Source organism: Triticum dicoccoides, chromosome 2B (assembly GCF_002162155.2).
Source record: "Triticum dicoccoides isolate Atlit2015 ecotype Zavitan chromosome 2B, WEW_v2.0, whole genome shotgun sequence".
NCBI classification, from domain to species: Eukaryota; Viridiplantae; Streptophyta; class Magnoliopsida; order Poales; family Poaceae; genus Triticum; species Triticum dicoccoides.
In genome coordinates, this window is record NC_041383.1 from 561785578 (window position 1) to 561798538 (window position 12961).

The 12961-nt window shown below is 47.3% G+C and overlaps 3 protein-coding genes, 4 non-coding genes and 1 pseudogene across 7 annotated transcripts; 7 read left to right on the plus strand and 1 right to left on the minus strand.

Moving 5' to 3' along the window:
* Nucleotides 1-542: 542 nt before the first annotated feature.
* Nucleotides 543-3852, plus strand: LOC119364852. Its single transcript, XM_037630412.1, has 3 exons — nt 543-2381; nt 2545-2774; nt 2880-3852. Exons 1-3 carry the CDS (start codon nt 605-607, stop codon nt 3528-3530), a joined length of 2658 nt encoding a protein of 885 aa, XP_037486309.1. The 5' UTR covers nt 543-604; the 3' UTR covers nt 3531-3852.
* A 445-nt stretch (nt 3853-4297) lies between these two features.
* Nucleotides 4298-7328, minus strand: LOC119361008 (protein trichome birefringence-like). The gene is made up of 5 exons (XM_037626413.1): nt 5860-7328; nt 5554-5746; nt 5066-5262; nt 4809-4967; nt 4298-4731 (listed from the first exon to the last, which is right to left on the minus strand). The coding sequence occupies exons 1-5, from the start codon at nt 7326-7328 to the stop codon at nt 4386-4388; spliced, it is 2364 nt and encodes a 787-aa protein (XP_037482310.1). The 3' UTR covers nt 4298-4385.
* Nucleotides 7329-7657: 329 nt separating this feature from the next.
* Nucleotides 7658-10408, plus strand: LOC119368012. Its single transcript, XM_037633372.1, has 4 exons — nt 7658-7776; nt 9530-9591; nt 9989-10047; nt 10130-10408. The coding sequence occupies exons 1-4, from the start codon at nt 7691-7693 to the stop codon at nt 10142-10144; spliced, it is 222 nt and encodes a 73-aa protein (XP_037489269.1). The 5' UTR covers nt 7658-7690; the 3' UTR covers nt 10145-10408.
* Nucleotides 8091-8178, plus strand: LOC119266188. Its single transcript, XR_005131912.1, has one exon. It is a non-coding gene; the product is annotated as a small nucleolar RNA SNORD25 (small nucleolar RNA).
* Nucleotides 8288-8375, plus strand: LOC119266190. Its single transcript, XR_005131914.1, has one exon. It is a non-coding gene; the product is annotated as a small nucleolar RNA SNORD25 (small nucleolar RNA).
* Nucleotides 8506-8586, plus strand: LOC119266193 (annotated as a pseudogene).
* LOC119266266 lies at nt 8908-9000 on the plus strand. Its single transcript, XR_005131978.1, has one exon. It is a non-coding gene; the product is annotated as a small nucleolar RNA snR60/Z15/Z230/Z193/J17 (small nucleolar RNA).
* Nucleotides 9274-9354, plus strand: LOC119266344. The gene has a single exon (XR_005132010.1). It is a non-coding gene; the product is annotated as a small nucleolar RNA U31b (small nucleolar RNA).
* Nucleotides 10409-12961: the final 2553 nt, after the last annotated feature.

The window sequence follows — 12961 nt, forward strand, 5'->3', positions numbered from 1 at the left end:
TACTAGTATTCACCCTAGGATCGACTATGTGTCGGTCAAAGCGAGCTGGCGGCCGTTGATTCGGCCAAGTCAGCAAATACGTACACGAAATCGTACAAATGGACCAAAGTGAACCCCTCACGGAAGTACGTGGACAGGGTATTTTGAAGTAGTGGTACCAAACTGTCACCCGGCTCAAATTTGATGACATACAGTGAATTTTTCTCATCATGTAACCACCCTAATCCTATCATGGTCTCCAGGAGCCTTTGCCTGCCTGGAGCAGTGAGGCATATAACAGCTCATTCCACGTGTCCGGCATGCCTGGCAGGCATAGTCCTGCTTGGTCGCGGCCGCCGCCAGCAATCTTTTGTAATGGAATGTACTTCCTTCGTTCCAAAATAAATGTTTTGAGCTTGTATTAGAACTAGTACAAAGTTGAGACACTTATTTTAGGACAGAGGGAGTATTTGTGTTCCTTTAATAAAAAAATAAAAATCGTAAACGTCCGCCGCCCCGTCCCCCGTGTTCGTTTAGTAGAACCCTAACTTAAAAGTGCGGCGGCGGCGAGCATACCACGCGGCAGGCCTGGTTAGCAATCTCAACCCCCAAAAAGGAGAGATCGATGGCGGCTGGAGGCGGGGGAGGCGAGGTGCTGACGCCTCGTGAGTTGGCGATGGAAGAGATGGATCCGCAGCCTGGCGTTTTCTCCGAAGCAGAGATCCTGAGGATGGAGATTGCGTCCCTGGTGAACTTGCTCAGGGAGAAGCAGTCTGATGTTCTTTCGCTCGATCCTGAGACCGTGAGGAAAATCACGTCCCTGAGGAGCGAGATCGCGTGCCAGAAGTTGGAAAGGGAGGTTCCGGAGGTCAAACGCACAGTGCCGCGGAGGCGTAAAAAGTTCTCTGCAGTGCCGAGGGTCGGGCAGAAGAAGGAGATCATGGCCGATCAGGAGAGCATGGATCTGTCCAACTCCAACACGCAGAGTGTGAGCTCCCAAGTCAGTTGCATCTCCGAGCAGATGCCCGAGCGCTGCGAACAGAAGGAGATCGACTCGGAGAAAATCAAACCAGCCTCCAGATTCGAATCCAACTTGGAGCATGTATATTTGCCCTACGGTGGCGAGGACGAGGGGGAGCGCATAAACGGCCAATTCAGTTGTATATTGGAGCAGGCGGAGGCCTTGTGCGACGAGATGGCATCTATGGCATCTATTCTGGGCAAAATCAGTATCCCCCTCATCTCCTATTACGATGTCTCCAATCTGTTTCACATGGCGTATAGATTTTTGAAGATCTCCAAGAGTATATACGATTATACCTGCAATGCTGATAAACAGATGGCTGACCAATGTGCTGAGGACCAGAGGACCAAGGAGTATGTGGAGATGACTGATCAGGTGGACAAAGGCAAATCCAGCACCCACTGTCTTAACCAGAGTAGCAAGGAAGAGGTGGATGAATCTGTAACAGATTTGACAATGGACCTTTGTAAATCAAACATGGAGACGCACCAGAAGGCTGCTGATAGCCAGATGACAGATGACAAAGATGAACATTTTGTGGCAGCAGATCTCATATCTGGTCTTTCCAACCAGATGACTGTCCACTGTTATGAGAACCAGAGTACTGTGGGGTACCTGGAGATGATTGATCTCACGGTGGGCAAAGGCCAATCAAGCACGGAGACGCATGCGTTGAGGATGATGGACCAAGGAAAATCAAGCAGTGAAGGCGAATCAAGTAACGAAGGCAAATCAAGCACGGAGACGCGTGCGTTGAGGATGATGGACCAAGGCAACTCAAGTAGTGAAGGCCAATCAAGCACGGAGACGCGTGCGTTTAGGATGATGGACCAAGGAAAATCAAGTAGTGAAGGCCAATCAAGCACGGAGATGCAAGGCCAATCAAGTAACGAAAGCAAATCAAGCACGGAGACGCATGCCTCGAGGATGATGGACCAAGGCAAAAAATCAAGCTTTAGGATGGGCCTGGATTGCGATGAGAATGGTATGCCCAACTTGTGCAAATATTACGAGATGCTCGAATGTGAGGATGCGGAGGAGGAAGATGAGGAGATGACTCCGGAGGGTGTAAGGATGTATAACAAATTCCGTAAGGAGCTGTTAGAGATGGAAGCTGGCTTACGCAAGGAGCGGGAGCAGGATCAAAAGGACGCGCTGAGGTGGGAGCAGGATCAAATTGACACACCGAGCTGTTACACAATGGACCCGATCCCCTTCTCACTTCAGGACGAGGCAGAGGAGACGGAGGAGGCGGAGGAGACGGAATTCACAAAATCAGACACGGAAGAGATGGAGATGGCGGACAAGTTGTTTGCTTTAGGGCGTAAAGGCTGGGAATCTGCATGGGGAGACGACTGCGGTAACTTCGAAGACAGGAGTAAGTAAACATAAAATCCGCCGATTCCTTCTCATCTTATTAGTCTTCCAAAACAATGGCAACACAGTCAGATTCGTCCCTTCCTATCTTCTTTCCTTGTATGAGTAAGTAAATAATTGATGTTACAACATGTCTTAACGTTTGGATTAACTTGCTGCTGCAGCCGTATTGAGTCCTATGCACTTTACACATTGCACGCCGGGACTGATCCCGTACGCTGCTCGCACTGTGAGCACCTTGCAAATCTACTCCGTGAAGATTGTTGGAAGAGATGGAAAGTTGAAGTTGCCACTCCATGTTTATGGGATCGTCGCTGCCCGAGATGCCGTGGACTACAACCGCAACATTCTCTTCTCCCGGCGAAGGGAAAACTGCCAAAAACTAACTCCAGAGGTATGTACCATGTTACACAGTATTTCTCTTAATTTCCCCCCTTTTTTTCCTGCATGTGCATTCGTTCATTCGATTCAACTATAATGATGATTATGATGCCTGTAGGATCCTTTTTTGCGCTTGACTGGCCCGTCCCGTGCAATTGTGGCTGTGGACGATGTTGATTTCGAAGTCCAACTGAAAGTAAAGGGCTCATCAAGGTCTCGCGACAGAGCATTGATGAGTCATCGCTTTACTTACGCCGGTGGTTACCATGAAGGTTTACATACCACGTTCTCCAGCAACAGCTTTTGCACAGTAGAATTGAGCTATGAGCGACTTACAGAGACAGTCCAGGCTACTATCTTGAGTGCGCGTGTTGTTGAAGGGGCGCCTTGGCCTTTTGAATATGGCAGGCGGATTATGTGCTCCTTGCCACCACAGGAAGTTACGGACTCCCTATCCAGGCAAGTTGTGTTGGTTGATTCTCATCGTTCTGATGATGGTGGAGAAATGCCAATGGGCTCGGATGGTTACATTGATCTGTCAAGGCATGTTGTTTCTGTAGAACTTGAAGAAAGCCTGCAGTTTGTCATACAAGCCTACTCACAGTCTGGTGATGCTATTGCTAGACAAGGTAGTGTCAGGTTCAGGACCAAATACTGCAACATAAGTCGAGCGATATGTGAGATTGGTGACTCTAAGGTGGAGATAACTGTCGCTTGGTCCCAACTTGCTAAGCACAAGAGGGATATCCTCTTAGAAGGACATGTTTGACGGCTCTTGTGCCGTGGATGTTCTGGACTGCAGAATTATTTGTCTTTGATTAGTAGTATAAATCTGTCATGTACCTCTTGCCCAATTTTATCTGTTTATGTCTTGCATGCGGTTTGCAGAACTGCAGAATTATTTCTTTTTGATTAGTTAATCTGTCCAACTATTTGTGAATCGACTAATGTTATCGGACTATTTGTGTCTACTATCACTTACTCCCTCCCGTTCCTAAATATTAGAGATTTCAATATAGGCGACATACGGATGTATATAGACATATTTTAGGGCATACATTCACTCATTTTCCTTCGTACTAGTCCATATTGTAATCTCTAGAAAGATTTATATTTAAGAACAGAGGGAGTATTATGCTATATATGTAAAGTACTACCTCTGTAAACTAATATGAGACCTTTTAGATCACTATAAAGTAGTGATTTAAAGTCCTGTACCTGTTGCCCAATTTTATCTGTTTCTGTCTTGCATGTGGTTTGCAAAACTGCAGAATTATTTCTCTTTGCTTAGTTAATCTGTCCAACTATTTGCGAATCGACTAATGTTATCCGACTATTTGTGTCTACTATATGTGAAGTACCGCCTCTGTAAACTAATATGAGACCTCTTAGATCACTAAAGTAGTGATCTAAAGTCTTGTATTAGTTTACAGAGGTAGTATCTAAAATGCCGCCGCCTTGTAATGATTATTAGCTGCTAACCGGGTCTAACTAACTGAATGCATGATTTCCTGGAAGGTTATCCACCTCTAATCACAGAACTGAACTTCGTGAACTACCTGTAAATCTTATCTACCCCTCTCAAGCTATAAAACGGACAAACAAAATTCATGTAAACATCCTATCATAGTCTCCAGGGGCCTTTGCCTGCCTGGAGCAGCGAGGCATACAGCAGCTCGTTCCATGTGTCCGGCACGCCCGGCAGGCACCAGTGGCTGCAGTCCTGCTTGGTCGCCGCCGCCGCCATCCGCTCCTCCTCCGTCTCGTAGCGCACCCGGTACACCGACGGGTGGCCGTCCTTCCGGTAGTCGGTGAGCCGGCTGATGTTGAGGTATATCACAGGGGTCTTCATCCTGCTCATGACCTTCTCCAGCATTCTCATCCTCTTGGGGTACTCGGTGAGGTACGTCTGGTTGAATATCGGCTCGGTCTCCCTGTGGCACCTCCCTCCGGAGTTCCACTGCCCTCCCCTGCAGCGAAACGGATCGATCATGAGAGTAATATTAATAGTATATGGTTGTGGTGGCTGTCTCTTAATAATAGTTACCTGAAGTGTGTTAGGGAGAGTCCTCTGAACACGATCTGAGTTCTTGTTGGGTCTATGTTCTTGTCGACCCATTTAGCCCATGTGGTCAGTGCTTTCATGTATGCGTCCATCACCTCAAGGCTATGGTGCACACGGTTGCCTTCTTGATAATAGTTCAGCCTGTCACAAACATTTCACCGATCAGGATGTAAACAGATTGACTAGCAGATCAGCTTAACCTGAGGAGTTCTGGGGGAAGTGTTGCACTATTCACAGACCCTTTTGACGACTTTGGGTGAGTCCACCAGTGCCCGGTGTTGACGACGACGATGTCGGCAGTCTGGTACGCCGGAGTCGTTGCATCTAGCTCATCCAACCTCAGCTTCTCGTCGAGTACGGTGCCGTTTGGGCTCTCGCGGACCGTCTCTTTGACCAGAAATGTCGATCTTATGAAATCCACAGAGCAATTGTAGTCCTGCAATCAAGTACCATGAGTTGAACTGACAACATTCTACCAAGTTTCTCTTCTCTCATTGCGAATGTGAGATACAAAACAACAACAACAACAACAAAGCCTTTAATCCCAAACAAGTTGGGGTAGGCTAGAGGTGAAACCCATAAGATCTCGCAACCAACTCATGGCTCTGGCACATGGATAGCAAGCTTCGACGCACCCCTGTCCATAACTAGCTCTTTGGTGATACAATGTGAATGTAAGATGAGAACAAAAAAAATGTCAGTATTCAGTGAGGCAGCCAGTACGTACTCTGAACTTGAAGGAATAGAATCCTCTGGTTTTGAACTGGTTCTTCCCGGACTTCTCGTACACGTTCTTCTTGTTCCTGACACCATGGCGGAGAGTGCAGACCAGAGACTCCCACATGTTGCGGTTCAGCGAGTCGCCGACGAATATGATCCTCTGGCCCCGCAGCCTCTCCAGGAAATCAGACGCGTTCATCCTGACCGACGCAACACAAGAGAAGATAACTTAAGTTTCGATCACAGAGTGTACTCTAATGAAATTGCTAGCAACATTTGCTATGATCAGAATCTAGTCGGAGGATGCATGCACCTGGGAATGTTGCAGCCGGTCGGTTGCCACCTCCAGTTGAGGAAGCCGGTGTCCTGACGGCCGTTCTTGTGGCAGTTGAAGTCGCCGTCGATGTGGGGGCACGACCGCGGCGGGTAGAACGCGTGGTTCTCCTCCCTCACCCACCTCCCGCTGAACAGATCGCACTTGGCGAAGGTCACCAGGTCCTGCACGCCCGACGTCCACACCACCCGGTGGTTGCCGGGCCCGACGGACACGCTGGTGTTCGCGGCTGCCGTGACGGTGCCAGTGCCGACGCCGTCGCTGTGGTCGGCGGAAGGCGTCCACTCCACCCGGTGGTTGCCTGGCCCGACGGCAACGCTGGTGTTCGCGCCTGCCGTGACGGTGCCAGTGCCGGCGCCGTCGCTATGGTCGGCGGAGGACGTCCACACCACCTGGTGGTTGCCTGGCCCGATGGCAACGCTGGTGTTCGCGCCTGCCGTGGCAATGCCGTCGCTGTTGTCGGCGGCAGCTCCTTCCTGCACCGGGTGGGCGAACTCCTTCCGTCGCCTGATCGAGCGCTGCTTGTGCCTCGCCATGGACGCTCTCTTGCGCCTGCGTCTGTCCTCCTTTCGCTGACCCGGCGCTGTTGATGGCAGCGCTGCTCGCCGCGTCGAGTTCGGCGGTACATTGTCGACGCTGGCGTTCGCGTTTCGATCTTCCTTACTCGAACGCACAACCGTGTCGGTAGAGTTGCCGGTGGCGCCTTCGGAGTCCGCGGGCTCATCAGGAGAGCCCCCGATGATGGGTTTTCCGGTGGAATTCGCTGCATCCGCTCTCCGCCACGCCGGCGTCGGCATTGCGGTTACATCTTGCGCTTTAGTGCCGTTGCCGACGACGGGCTCCCCGTCCGATCCGCTGATCGTGGCGTTTTCGGCGTTATAGAGGGGACCCTGCGCTTTCCCCATATCCTCCGGCACCAATGCCGGCTGTCCCGAGCCATCGGCCGGCGCCCAGTCATCATCCGAGTTGTTGCTCTGTACTCGACTCGGCGACACCACGGTGGCATTGCGCGCGCTGCTCCGCTGAGCCGTGCCGGTGCTACTTACGTTAGGAAGAACGGGAGGGTGGGTAGGAAGCGGCTTCCTCGGCGACGTCGGCGTGGACGAGTTCGACGACAGCAGCGCGCCGGACGCCGGCGAGGAGCCCGTCGGGGTGGGGAAGGAGTCGTCGGGGGAGGGGCGACCGGTGACGGAGATGTAGAAGAAGGCGATCACCAGGACGACGGAGAAGCAGGCCAGCACGGCCTTGGTGCTCACGTACGGCCCGCCGCCGTGCTTACCGCCGGCGCCGCTGCCTCGCTTGTGGGCGGTGGCGAGGGAGGTGGAGGAGGAGGACGGGGAGAGGAGGCCGTTGAGGTGCGCCTGGAGGGAGCCGCTGCTGCCCCCGCCGCCGCCGCCGCCGCCGCTCCGGTCCAGCACGGACAGGCACGCCTTCCTCCAGCCGGCCATTGTGCCTGGTCAGCGATCGCCGATCACTCCCTCACTCACTCCAGTGCGCTGCTGGTCAGTGTGACGGTTAGCAACTGCCGGCAGGAGCGGACCTCGATGGGCAGGCTCAGAGTTTATGGAGAAAAGTCCGTTATGGACCAGTTGGGCCCAAATCCACGCGGACCGTTGCCGTCAGCTGGGCCTAGCCCACAAATAACCCGGCCCATCAGGTCCCTCGCTTCCTAGGGTTCGTTCGCCGCCCGCAATGGCCCACCCAGCCCGCGTATATATAGATGATCGTACCGATCCACCCGAATGTCGCATCGCATCGCCATTCCAACTGACCAGGCGCCTGCCTCCGCCACCTTTGCGAGGTGTCCACCATGGCCTGCGGCGGCGGCAGCGGCATTTTCAGCCGGGCGCTGGGCTACGTCGTCAACGAGTTCCTCGTCCAGGGCCTCGCCAACAAGTAATGCTCGACGCCCCTTGCCTCCCTCCCTCAGTCCCTCTCCCCATAACATAGATTAGATCTATCCGTCGTCATCTCACGAGGGTTTCGTCGTTCGGATCGGTAGCGCTTCGTCATCTGGTCGTTGGGTGGATCGTCTCGTTGTATCGTGGGCTTGCCCTCTCATGTGCTCTTTGCATAGGATTACCTATGGTGCAGGGCGCAGCAAGCTCTTACATATGCTACTGTTATTGATTTGTTCGAGCATGTACTAGGAACAAGGTCAAATTTTTATCTTGGACCAAATCCCACAAATTCGTAGGGTTGTGCACGTACGTGACGGTGATGAGCCTTTACAGACCTGTAATGATTCTTGCGAGCATGATCGCTTGATTCAAAGAACATCTAAGGGACTGAGTCGTTATAGTAAGCCAAAGGGAAGAGTTGAGGTGTCATGTGAATTCTGTTACCAGAGCTATTGGCTTTGATAGTCTTGTTCTGTTTGATTGTCTCATTGGAATGACGTGGGCATGGCAACAGTGATGAGTTCATACAGACCTGTAATGATTCTTGTGGAAATGATCGCACAGTTCAAAGAACATCTAAGGGACTGAGTTGTTATGCAACATTTGCATTACATTATGTGTTTCATTTCCTATTTGCCCAACAGTTACTGTGTGTGTTTGTGTCCTTTTTCTTGTTTGACTATGAGCTGGTATTCAGTTTGATTTTTCATGGAAACAATGACCCAATGACAGTTTTAGCAGACATGTAATTATTCCTGCGGGGATAATCGGAAGATTCAAATCACATCCAAGGGATTGAGTTATAATTGAGAATTACCTTGATCGCACCCTTTATCTGGATAACAAGCACATTATTGTGTTCTCCGTCTGAATTGTTACGGAGGACGGTTAAGATTTGTATTTGGTCTCGTTCGTCATAACTGGCATTTGTTTGCCTTGCCGACTACCAAAATTTTCAGTCCCCCTATCGCATTATCTTATTGGTTTGCTGTTCTATTTTGTTTGTTTGGCCGATGATTAAACTAAACTAATAGACAAGCATATGTCTCAATTCTCTTCATGTGGAAAGCATAATTATCAATCAGGTCAAACTCTGTTTGTCTTTGTACTTCCTTTTACCGGTCTGCAAGCTCGGGTGATGATTACAAGTGCATAGTTCGGATGACCAAACTGTGATGACTTGAACAAAATAGTCTTTCGCTCCTAGCTGATGACCTTTGTCAATTTTGATTGAAATTGCATTTGAGAAATCATAACCTGGCAAATTAAATTAACTGATGTGAGTTTGTGTTCTGTACTTTGGATGAGGTGGAGCTTGACTGAGTTTTTCTTTCTTGTTATCTTATTAAATTTTACTCTGATGTTCAGGAATCAATCCTGAAAGACGAGCTGTGGCACTTTGCCAATAATTCATTTGGCCGAACTGCTTTAAACTTCTGCTGCTTTTAATGATTGTACTAAAGATGATTTAGTGTCAGCATTGAATATCCGAGAGGATGATGATTTCATATGTCGCCCCAGTCTTAGGTCCCACTTTGGTGTAACTGTGCTGATTGACTTTTGAATCTGACTTTGTAAATGAAAATTTTGATATTCCTCCTCATAAGCTGGTATGTGTTTGTGTCGTGTGCCTTGGGTGAGGAGCTTGTTGAGATTTTCTCGTGTCGTTTTGTTATATTTTATTCTGATGTCATGGAAGCACTCTTACTATCTACTCTGATGTCAAGATGATTTTTTTTACTGTGCAGCCGTGCCTTCCAGAGGTTTGCTGTGAGGACCAACAAGACTTTCGAGAATCTCTCATCTAGAGGTAGCAGCACTACACTGATTTTGTATTACGTGAATGTTGCTCATTTAATGTTTCACCAATTTCGGTTGAATATCAGTTTGACAATTTCTTGGCAGAACATTAGCTTCACTGGTTTCTATAGTGAATTTGTATATGAAGTCATTTTCTTTGTGAAGGAAATTTGTATACTAAATTAATTTAATTTTTTTCTGCTATAAAGAAATATAAGAGCGTTTAGATCACTAATAGTGATCTAAAAGTTCTTATATTTCTTTACAGAGGGAGTAGTTTTTATGCTCATTTGTGTTTCATCGTTGTGGCATCACCAGTTCACCACATTATTTGAATGTGTGGGTTCGATTTTAATGCCTTATGTGTGCTAACATTAATCTGGTAATTTTTGCTTCTTACTCAACAGTTAAACAAGCGAGGGAGGAGGTGTCAGAGCAAATTAGGGATCCTCGTGGGCATGATAATGTGAGTTAAACCAAACCTTGACGTGGTTCACTGTGTGGTTGTTTGAAATGCTGCAGGTGACTGAATAGATCTTTGTTTGCAGGGCTTCAAGCAGTGATGCCGACTCCTACGCGTGCATCAAGTTGCTAGCTGTACAATCCTGCTATCAGCGTTCCCATACATCTTTTCTTATCCTAGTTTTGGATGCCATCCTCAAGTGGCCATTGTATAAAATCTGAATCCAAATGATCTTATTTTCTATTTAGACATGCACAGCATCATTCTACTCCTTGGCTGAGTCTCAGTTCTACAAATTTCTATGCTGGAACAAATTACTATGTAGCCTGCCGGAAAAAATTCTAGAGGGATTCTCCTTGACTGAGCCTCAGTTCTACAAATTTATATGCTTTGTTTTATGACTAGTTTTTGCGGTCTATCTGTTGTTATGACCTTGGCTGCCAAATCTATATAACAATGACTATGTTGATTTCCAGGAAATATCATCGTGTTCATTTTGCCGTTTGTTCGTCTGACCAGTTTAAATGTAGAAGCTTAGACATTTTTGGGTGGCATGCAAACAACCGAAAGCTATATTTTACTTCCTCTATCAAAATATAAGACCCTTTTTTAACACTGTTGTAGTGTTAAAATGGGTCTTATATTTTGATATGGAGGGGGTAATTCATTACCTAATTCCATAAATTTAAGTGGGATTCTTCTATGGTTTTTCTTTTGTTGGCGGTGTTCGCAACAGTTATGAAGGTCGCTGTTTGCAACCCGGATCTGCACTGCTATTGGTTGGCGGACGTGGGGGAATGATTCCTGGTTTTGCTAACTCTACAATGGTGGCTCACGTGCCTTTCTTAGAGATTTCACAAATCCATCTCTCTCCGCGCCTCCTTTCTCTTATACTAGTTTCTCTCGGTGAGGTGAGGGAGGGGGTCCTGATTCCTCCTGTTTATTACTACTTCGTCCCACAACATTTTTGCAAGCGATGTTAGCTTGCAAAAACATTTTATATTATGGCGGGGTGCGTGTTATATTATGGTCTGCGGTTTGATATGTGTCATGGAAGAAGAAAGAGTTTGAAGATCTCGAAGATTTGCTCGTTTCTTTAGACTTTATTTTGTAATCGATGTAGTCAGCTCATGTATCTATACCATGTACAATTTGCTACTATAAATATATCATGGTATTGATTGTAAAAAATATATTTTATATTACGAGACAGAGGGAGTAGTAAAGTTATTACTTGCATCCTTCATGACAGTTTTGGGAATTTCGCATTGGGTTAGAGGCATCGAAAATCAGTGTTGAACCTAGAGATGCCGTTAAGGATGGTATGGGAACATGAATACCATATCCATACCCATGTTTCTCATGGGCAAATCCTACTGCCCTAATTGCTAGTTTCAGAAGTGGCGAAGGTGTGAGCCACTGAGAGATTTTTATGGTTGGGAAATTGGTTGGTACTTTATCACTAGAGACCAAAAATGAAATGGATGTATGAAAGTTGACATGAAGCTTGTATATAAAGACTCCCTAACTTAGGGTTTATTACACATATGACCCATCAATGAGATAATCGGGCAGGGTCTATGACATACCCATGGAAAAAAAATCGTATTCATGCCTTATTCACGACTAGTCGGGTAGGGTTCAGGCACTATCCATGGGCACGAAAATGTGCCCATACCCAACCTATGCGGATCAGGTACCCACGGGCACACATGCCCATGGGTAAAATTGCCACCCTTAGATGTCGTCTTCATCTTTTTCGTTGGCGTTTCTTCTCTTTTGGCTTGCTTTCCCCTCTTTGAATAACCTCCCCTGATTGAGTCAATTGAATCATTCTTTGCGGGCAATTTGCAGCTATGTTAAAAAGCAAATATGAGAGAGGATCTCACTGTGTCAACCTTCTAAAGCTAACAAAAATTCATCCCATTGAATCATCGATATTCACAAAGTGTCCACGTTTTACCACATTACCAAACCACCCCATCCACATGTCATTAAACCCTCTTTTTCTCAGGCTATAGAATAAGACATCTCAGTTAACCTTGTCATAAGCCTTCTAGAAAAACACAATTTTAGTATCGCACCTTGTTGATTTTTCCTCTTAGATTCATGCAAGATCTCATGAAGTGACATGACCCCATCCATAATATTTCTTCCTTTGATAAATGTATTCGGACAAGCATAAAATAGTTTACGCACAAAAGGCTTGACTCTTCCATCCATAACTTTAACAAATAAAAAAATTGAAGAGGAGATGTAACAAACAAATAGGCTTGTATTTCTGAACTATGTCAGCACCAAGCCCTTTTGGTATAAGAGTGATTACTCCAAAGTTATTCTACCCAGGTCCAATCTCCCAACATGCAATTCAAAAGAATACATCATCAAATCATCCTTAATAAAAGGCCAGCATGCTTGGTAGAACTCAATAGGATTTTCATCTACACCTACCTGTTTTTTCTCATAATATCAATTACGCTCTTGATTTCCTCCTCAGTATTTTTTTACAGAGCCCAACATTATCCTCCTCGGATAGATGCCGACTATATCTAGGGTGGGAGGAGGAGTAAGTCGAGGAGACAAATGTGATGCATAATGGAGTGGTCTAACGAGGACAGACAAGAATGCGAAGGGGTAGTGGGTTAAGTTACGGTAGGGATTGGGCAATATATATTGCATTTTATAGACAAAATTACAGGAAAACATGGAGTGGTGGGGTAGAGGTCACATAATATTGCGCCAAAGTCAAATTAGAGCAACTCCAACGGCCTACCCAAACGGATGGCGCTTTTGTCCGTTTGAGTCGTCCGCCCGCCCGTCGTCCGCCCTCTTTTAGATTTGGGTCGGCAGCACGCCCAACGCGCCGTCTCATTTCATGACCGTGCGCGCTTTAGATCATGCCATCGGCCATGTCAGC

Coding starts and splice junctions, on each gene's coding strand:
- LOC119364852 (XM_037630412.1), top strand. CDS start 605: ATGGCGGCTGGAGGCGGGGGAGGCGAGGTGCTGACGCCTCGTGAGTTG. Junction 2,382..2,544: donor CGGTAACTTCGAAGACAGGA/GTAAGTAAACAT, acceptor TTGCTGCTGCAG/CCGTATTGAGTCCTATGCAC. Junction 2,775..2,879: donor GCCAAAAACTAACTCCAGAG/GTATGTACCATG, acceptor TGATGCCTGTAG/GATCCTTTTTTGCGCTTGAC.
- LOC119361008 (XM_037626413.1), bottom strand. CDS start 7,328: ATGGCCGGCTGGAGGAAGGCGTGCCTGTCCGTGCTGGACCGGAGCGGC. Junction 5,747..5,859: donor ACCGGCTGCAACATTCCCAG/GTGCATGCATCC, acceptor TGCGTCGGTCAG/GATGAACGCGTCTGATTTCC. Junction 5,263..5,553: donor TCTATTCCTTCAAGTTCAGA/GTACGTACTGGC, acceptor ACTTGATTGCAG/GACTACAATTGCTCTGTGGA.
- LOC119368012 (XM_037633372.1), top strand. CDS start 7,691: ATGGCCTGCGGCGGCGGCAGCGGCATTTTCAGCCGGGCGCTGGGCTAC. Junction 7,777..9,529: donor GTCCAGGGCCTCGCCAACAA/GTAATGCTCGAC, acceptor TTTACTGTGCAG/CCGTGCCTTCCAGAGGTTTG. Junction 9,592..9,988: donor CGAGAATCTCTCATCTAGAG/GTAGCAGCACTA, acceptor CTTACTCAACAG/TTAAACAAGCGAGGGAGGAG.